The sequence below is a fragment of the Dermacentor albipictus genome, chromosome 4, assembly GCF_038994185.2.
Source record: "Dermacentor albipictus isolate Rhodes 1998 colony chromosome 4, USDA_Dalb.pri_finalv2, whole genome shotgun sequence".
Lineage (NCBI taxonomy): Eukaryota > Metazoa > Arthropoda > Arachnida > Ixodida > Ixodidae > Dermacentor > Dermacentor albipictus.
Window position 1 is genome coordinate 156,598,416 of NC_091824.1, and position 7,874 is coordinate 156,606,289.

A 7,874-nucleotide genomic window follows, 5' to 3' on the forward strand; every position below is an offset into this window, starting at 1 on the left:
CTAAAAACTCGTCCAACATATCAGAAGTAGATGAGGCGACGAGAGATTAATGTAGAACGACAAAGTGGTCATTGTATAATATTGCAATGTCTTATCAAAGAAGTAGGATTGATGTCATAGGAAGGAAAAACACCCCTCTAATCCCCTACTCGTAGTTTCACATTTCAGTTGCGCGTGTCGTTTACTACGACCTGCGTTCTCGGCCTCCTTTCTGTGCGCCATTAAGCACATTACTCCGTCCTGGACGTTATACTGGAGAGATTTCATGCGCAGCTGTGTCATTATTGAAGGTCAAGAAGATTTCCAAAAGAAAGGCACCTATTGGTAAACAACGGGAGTGTTCCTACAGGGTATATTTGCTCATATTTTGCATTCCAGGAGTTCAGCTTTCATTTTTAGTGTACGCCATAACAAAGATTTGATAACAAAGATTTGAGGATTTGATGACGTGGGCCTACGAGTCTAGTCTTTAAAACCTCTCTCAGGAACCAAAGCAAGAAAAATGTTATTGACGTGAGTGCATTGCCTTTATATTCTGTTGCGCCTTCTTCAGGCAAGACTACATCGTGCCATAGCTTCTCATCCATCATGACACCAATCCCACGTGAGTCAAAGCGATCGTGTCTCAAGCACCTCTACTGTTTCGTTTTTTTTTTTTTTTTACAGAATTTCTCTTCATTTATTAGGATGGGCTCAGTTTCAGAACTTGGAAATAACTCTGCACACTCTATTGTCGAAGTTGAGTCAGCGGAACTCTTCAGCACCAGCATGGGATGCTACCGGGAAAGTTCTGCAGAAGTGCTAGACGCCTTCATGAACGCGTTCACTCCGATAGACTCCAGTGACAGCAAATTATCGGCACTTCCATTTCTCGACATCGGCTGTGGCGATGGAAACTTCACACGGCGCCACTTGCTGCCGCGCGGCCAGCATCAGTGCCGAAAACTAGTGGCCGCGGACAACTCGACGGCTATGCTCGAATACGCGAGGTCTCATCACATGCACGAGATGATCGACCACGTCCTATTCGACATCGTGAATGACGACGTGAACAAGTTCCTGAATGAGCATGGCCCTTTTGCGCGGGTCTATTCCTTCAACATGCTCCATTGGGTCAAGGATCAGGCTCAGGCTATGAAGAACATCGAGAAGATGATAGCGCCAGGAGGAGAGTGCTTTGTCACCTTCGAGCACTGCATCCCCATGTTCGAAGTGGCCATAGCCCTTGCAGAATCTGCCCGGTGGAAACAATACGCTCAGGTAGGTATTCACGGAAATGATGAGTTGTATCCATGTCCCTCCTTCCCTCCAAGTCAATGTAGTATGCCCTCATCAGCATGTGTTTGGAGGTATTCTTCAATAATACAGAATACTAAGCGGTGACGTCGTCGTAGTCGTCGTGTCTCTCTGTGTATGTGCGCGGTTTAATGTTCGTCCACTTTGACTTACCGCACTCAAAAGCTTTTGTATGTAAGAGTTTTGTTTCATTATTTTTTAAATCAGCTGGGGTCGCCAAAGCCATGAGTCTACCGTATGACAAGAACCATGATTTTGTCCTCAATACCTTCATACTAAAACCAGATTTCCATACCCTAACAAACATTTTGCGTAGAAAACATCTTATGCTAACTGTGAGAACCTCAAAAAAAAAAAACTTAATGCAGCCAACATTGAGACGTAATAGATTCCCTTCTCCCTTTCATACGCCTCCATTCCCTTTTTCGGCATTGCCTCTCTACACACTCACACTTACTCGTTTCCTTATAGAATTTATCGCAGCAAGAAATCATGAAAATATGTAAAGAGTATCTGCGACACGGACTACTAATGATGTCCAGAAATGGTTTGCGTGACTGGCAAGAAGTGGACATATAAATGGCGGCAACATGGTTGCTATGCATATCGTGATCTATTTTCTTCGTGTACTGCAAATGTACAGTGGGGTATACGCGGGTAGAGTATTGTGAATGTGCCGCAATAATGTTCTCAAACGGGTGAAGGTGATGAAATCAGTTCTGAGAATGGATAAGGAAATACAAAATTTTCGAAAATGGTCAGGAACTCAATTCGATTTCTTATTCAATTGAATTCAATTTTATACTATTCAATTCAGTTTTTTATACTATCCGATATTCGAACTCCGAGTTTTCCCACCTATAGTAAATAATCATCGCTTGAATCTGCCAAGTCAGTCATTCATTCATGGTGTAGAAGCACACGACCTAATGTTTCAGGTAGTATTTTCGGGTGCAGTTGTTCTCAGTAGACGTCGACGTGCAGCAAGTCAATCATGCTGAATATGTCGAACGCTGCCGCTATGATGGAATACAGACAGTACCATACCGCTTCGCTAGGTAAGACTAATATACATATTATTCTTCATATATCAGCTTGATGAAGCGAATGATTGCCAATTATTTAGCTCAGCACAATATGTAAATTGTAAAAGTTGGCGCCAAACCATGGGCCAAGAGTGACAACGGGGACAGCAGAAACGCCAACTGTAAATTTAAATGTTGTACTGTGGCGTAAAAGAAAGGAAACAAGAAAATATCCATGTGTGCTGCAGTAAAGGCAGTACCTTTCGTCCCTATTGTATCTGTTTTTATGCCTGTTCATTTAAATCATGAATCCCCATTGATAATATCAAGATTCTCTCCTTACCAGCTTGTCCTTTCAATGTCATTTTGCATCTACTTAAATTAGCATAGTCGGGACTTCCTACAATTATCTTTGTTAGCATAAGACGTATTCGCATGATGTTGTTTATCTGACACACTCAGCCCGTCTCGCGGCTTCATTTTCATTGTTTTTTTTTGTATCCAGGTCCTCCTTGATAAAGTGCCCATCACAGCTCGCAGCACAGACATGGGCCTCATGAGATCTCACCTTTTGCATATCGTCAACGAGACGGCACTCAAGCCATTGGCTTGCGAAGTGTTACGCCTTCCGGTTGTCAATATGCCAGACCTCAAAGACGCAACCGGTAGGCGAAACAAAGCAGTAAAGAAATGCAAGTGTGTCTATCGCTAGAATAGCAGCTTGGGCTTGTTGGTTTTCCATCCTGCTAGTAACAGCGCAAAATGTAGACAAGGGACGAGACAAGAAGACACCACAAGCGCTGACTTTCAACAACGTTTATTCCGAAAGAAACACGGCTTCTTATAAACATTGCCCTCACGTGTCGCAGTCACGTGATCGCACATCATGCGAAACAAGCACTTTTTTTCCTTTTATGCGCTCAAGATAGCGGTTGCACGTGCAAAAGCTCAAGTTCTTTTTTTGTCAGTAACAAGGACGGCATGCTAACGCATTGGTCACGAAGTCTGGTAATCTCGGCTGCCTCAATTATCTCCCGGACCAGCTGGTCATTGTGTTTCTTCAGCACTTTACAGCGTCTAAATTCTGCGGCGCAATCTTTTGAGGGGCAATCCCTGATATGTATGCCTAGATTCCTGTTAGCCTGCTCGACGCTAAGTTTGTGTTCCTTCAGTCTCTCATTTGTGCAGCTAGAAGTTTGCCCTATATACCTTTTTCCACATTTCAGAGGTATTGCATACACAACGGCTTCTGTGCACTCCACAAAACGATTCTGGTGATTAGTCGTGCACCCTTCCTGGTTTATCGGCTCTTCAGCATTGACGCGTCGGCAGAGGCTTTTTAGTTCTTTCGGCGCAGTAAGCACTACATTAACTCCAGCTTTGCGCCCAATCTTTTTCAGGCGGTGGGATAAGTTGTGCACGTATGGCAGGGCCACGGTCCGTCGTTTTTCTTTTGGCTTCTCGCTACCTGGCTCGCCATGAGCACGCTCGAGTTTTAGGTTCTTGCTCATTTTTTCCGCAACGAACACAAGAAGGTGCGAAGGGTAACCAGCCCTAGTAAGCCGGTCAACCTGCCGACGAAAACTTTGTTCCATTGCGTGCGTTAAATTGTAAAAATTGTAAAAGTTGTTCCATTGGGAAGGGAATGTGTACCTCCAGAAACGCGGCGTCTGTATAGGGTCATGTATTGCGCCAGTACTTAGCTATTTGTTTCTTGCCCAGAAAGATAGATTACTTCAGAACGCCCTAACCAGAACAAACGTCCGGGGAGTCTTTCGGTATGTTGACGATTACATGGTTCTATGTGATGGCTCTGGCACGAATTCAGATGACGCAGTTTTGGGGGCACTAACACGCTTTTGTCATGCGCTTCAGCCGCTTGCTGTTACCCACGAGGTCCCCACGCAAGGGTCTTTGAGATTCCTTGATCTCCGACTCGAGCTCTCCAAAGGGAAGGTCTGCTGGGCCTATGAACCCAGAGGCTACAAGGCGCCACTGCCATTCGAATCAGCGCATTCAAAACTAATGAAGAGAGCAATAGCAAACCTTTGTCTAACAAATGCGCTCAAAAAATCGTGCATCCACGCAATGGAACAAAGTTTTCGTCGGCAGGTAGACCGGCTTACTAGGGCTGGTTACCCGTCGCACCTTCTTGTGTCCGTTGCGGAAAAAATGAGCAAGAGCCAAAAACTCGAGCGTGCCCATGGCGAGCCAGGTAGCGAGAAGCCAAAAGAAAAACGATGTACCTTGGCCCTGCCATACGTGCACAACTTATCTCACCGCCTGAAAAAGATTGGGGGCAAAGCTGGAGTTAATGTAGTGCTTACTGCCCCGAAAAAACTAAAAAGCCTCTGCCGACGCGTCAATGCTGAAGAGCCGATAAACCAGGAAGGGTGCACGACTAATCACCAGAATCGTTTTGTGGAGTGCACAGAAGCCGTTGTGTATTCAATACCTCTGAAATGTGGAAAAAGGTATATAGGGCAAACTTCTAGATGCACAAATGAGAGACTGAAGGAACACAAACTCAGCGTCGAGCAGACTAACAGGAATCTAGGCATACATATCAGGGATTGCCCCTCAAAAGATTGCGCCGCTGAATTTAGACGCTGTAAAGTGCTGAAGAAACACAATGACCAGCTGGTCCGGGAGATAATTGAGGCAGCCGAGATTACCAGACTTCGTGACCAATGCGTTAGCACGCCGTCCTTGTTACTGACAAAAAAAGAACTTGAGCTTGTGCACGTGCAACCGCTATCTTGAGTGCATAAAAGGAAAAAAAGTGCTTGTTTCACATGATGTGCGATCACGTGACTGCGACACGTGAGGGAAATGTTTATAAGAAGCCGTGTTTCTCTCGGAATAAACGTTGTTGAAAGTCAGCGCTTGTGGTGTCTTCTTGTCTCGTCCCTTGTCTACATTTTGCGCTGTTACTAGCAGGAAGTGTGTCTATGTCTTTCTTCGGTGCCGTAAGCCTCGAACTAGTTTCTCCTTCAGCAGTCTAACTTTGCGTGTGTGACGCCGAGTCATTGCTGTTGCAGCAGTATATAGAAGTTGTATTTCAAAGGCTGAGAGTAGCATAGGAAATACCAGAAACCAAGGACGAAGCGAACCTCGGGTTGCTTCCCTTGTTTTACCGCATTTAGCGTGTCTGCACAGCATAATTGTAGGTTGTTTCTACTTATGTTTAGAGAATGGTATATCTACCTCTTCACCATTACACATGAGAGCTAAGAATAACTGTTCCCAGCAGTCCATGACGAAGGTCTTGTGCCGTACGCAATCAGCAACTTCGTACATCGTCACGCAGCAACTTCAACATTCTAATACTAGTCAGTATCATCGTCTTTAGCCAATTTTACGTCGGTTACCATGAAAAGGGCTCTTTTCGCAATTTCAAATTGCCCCTGTCATTCGTCAACTACTGCGTTCTAAACCAGCAAACTTTCGTGTCACATCCCACATCGTTACCCGTGACCATTCTTTAACTGCGTTTCCCTTTCCTTAGTGTAACAAACCGCCGGCTATCTGTTAGACGCAATACATGACCTTCCCAACTCCGGTTCCTCGACTGAGGTTAACATTATTCTGGAGCCACCACTACGGCATCCATAATAGTCCATTGTGCAGTTTTGGCACGTTAGAACCCACAATTTAATCTTGGAACCATTTTGATTTGGCGCATAATAACGAGTTCTTCAGTCATCTCAAGGGTTAATGAACTGAACACTGAAAGTTCAAGTTGCTAAAATATTATTCATTAGGAACCCAAATCTGTGCTGCAAACATTTCTCGAAACAAGGATTCAAGTTACACTTTATTCGCACTACGTGGGCTCTAACGATTTATTATAGGGAATGGGGGGGAGGTGGGTTCTTGGTGAGCTTAATAATTTTGCACTGCTATGTTAAGGCCGGCACTAATTTTTCATTTTTCTACCCTGTTTTCTTTATTTTCAGATCGCATTGTTTCGTACAACCCAATCTACCCACACTTAAATGATGAGGACAAGGAAGAACTGATTACCTCCACAGCTGATATACTTGCGAAGAGGGCTCAAGGAATTGCGGAAGGGCGAATCAGCAATCACAGATTCACATACGTCATCCACGCCTACAAGACAGCGCTATGACCGTACAGATCCGCTTGACACAGCTGCGACTTTCCGAAAAGAGATAACTAAATATTTATGTCCGGCTTCACTTTGTCACCCAAGGACACGCTGCCTCTGGGACAAATTTGCAAATAATAGGTGTTCATCGCCGCTTTTAAGGAAAAAAAAACATTGAAGAAAAGAAGAACAATCGAAAAAGTTTAAGCCGCGCACCAGGTGGAGTAAATAAGGAATGCGCTGAAACACAGCTCAACGTCATCGTAAAATCAGGGGGGATATAAATCGTTTCTTTATAGGTGGAACGTGAAAAAAATAGGCTTACTTCGCATCGGTGTTCGGAAATCACAGAGATGTGTAGAAAAAATACACAAGAATTTGTCAAAACGAAACAAGGTCATTACTTGGGAAAATTTTAAATATCGCAATAATGGCACAGGCGACACATACGACACCAAGGCCGTTCATCTTTAGCCGCATTTGATTTCCTAACTGCTCAAGGCTGTTGTAGGCGTTGTGTGTCTTAGGAATAGAACAAATACATCCGGCAAATGAGAATGAAATTAGTGAAACATGAGAAATTACGAAAAGGGTTATAAAGATGACACATTTTTTTTTAATCTACGCCTTTGATTAATTCGCTGATTACCAGCAGTGAAAATAGAGGACGCTTGTTCGGCGTCTAGTACGGCAGTAGGTCTGTAATCCAGGTAACTGCAGTCTGCTATTGAGTCTCCATGGCATGTGTACGTCTTGTAGCAGCTGTGATGCAGGATAATATTGCGAGGTCAGCACTTGGACGAACAACGAGTTTATTGAGGTTGAGCAAGTTACATATAAAGCGAAGCAACATGACGTAGCATGTCACGTGATTACGGGTTCTTGGTGACGACAGCAAATTCAGCCGTGCTAGAACTCCCCTTTATTGCTGCGGCTGGGCTGCGATTGATATCCCGTGAATGTACTTTGCCTCTGTGGGACTCGAACGCTTTCACCATGTGTCGTTTGCGTTCGCTGTCTCCGGACATACGGATGTGCCTACCGCCTGGGTTACCGCGACGTGAACAGACCATGCTGTGCCGTCTGTGGCTAGGCATTGCATTTACGAACCCATATGTTTTCCTTATTAGAATGGCCAACAATCCCACGTCACGTGCGCCACATGCAACATCGATGAGGCGCTCGCACATATTATCTCTATCTGCCCGCGATATAGGGCCCACAGACACGTACTGTGCAGAGTACTGGATCAGTTGGACGATCGTCCACTATCAGAACTCAAATCTTTAGATTGGTGCTCCCACAGAACATCCACGCTGATGGCTTTACTCGCGTTACTAACGTTCCTGCGGTCTATGGCGCTTCACTATAGACATTAGGAATGCCGCCCCGTACGGCTCTGTAGTGTACACGGTTTGCTCGCGCTCGTCTCTATTTCTCTC

At 44.7% G+C, this 7,874-nt stretch overlaps 1 protein-coding gene across 3 annotated transcripts in view; it reads left to right on the forward strand.

The window, feature by feature from the left end:
* Positions 1-6,511, forward strand: part of LOC135903803 (juvenile hormone acid O-methyltransferase-like) — a 314,807-nt gene extending 308,296 nt beyond the window's left edge. For 2 of the 3 annotated variants that reach the window (XM_070537738.1, XM_065434151.2), the window contains 3 exons: positions 667-1,260; positions 2,827-2,986; positions 6,281-6,511. In XM_070537738.1, the coding sequence (XP_070393839.1) occupies positions 688-1,260; positions 2,827-2,986; positions 6,281-6,453 (906 nt within the window). In that variant the 5' untranslated portion in view covers positions 667-687 and the 3' untranslated portion in view covers positions 6,454-6,511. Of the gene's footprint in view, positions 1-553; positions 605-666; positions 1,261-2,826; positions 2,987-6,280 lie in introns of all 3 variants that reach the window. The other variant, XM_070537739.1, reaches the window with a different exon arrangement.
* Positions 6,512-7,874: the final 1,363 nt, after the last annotated feature.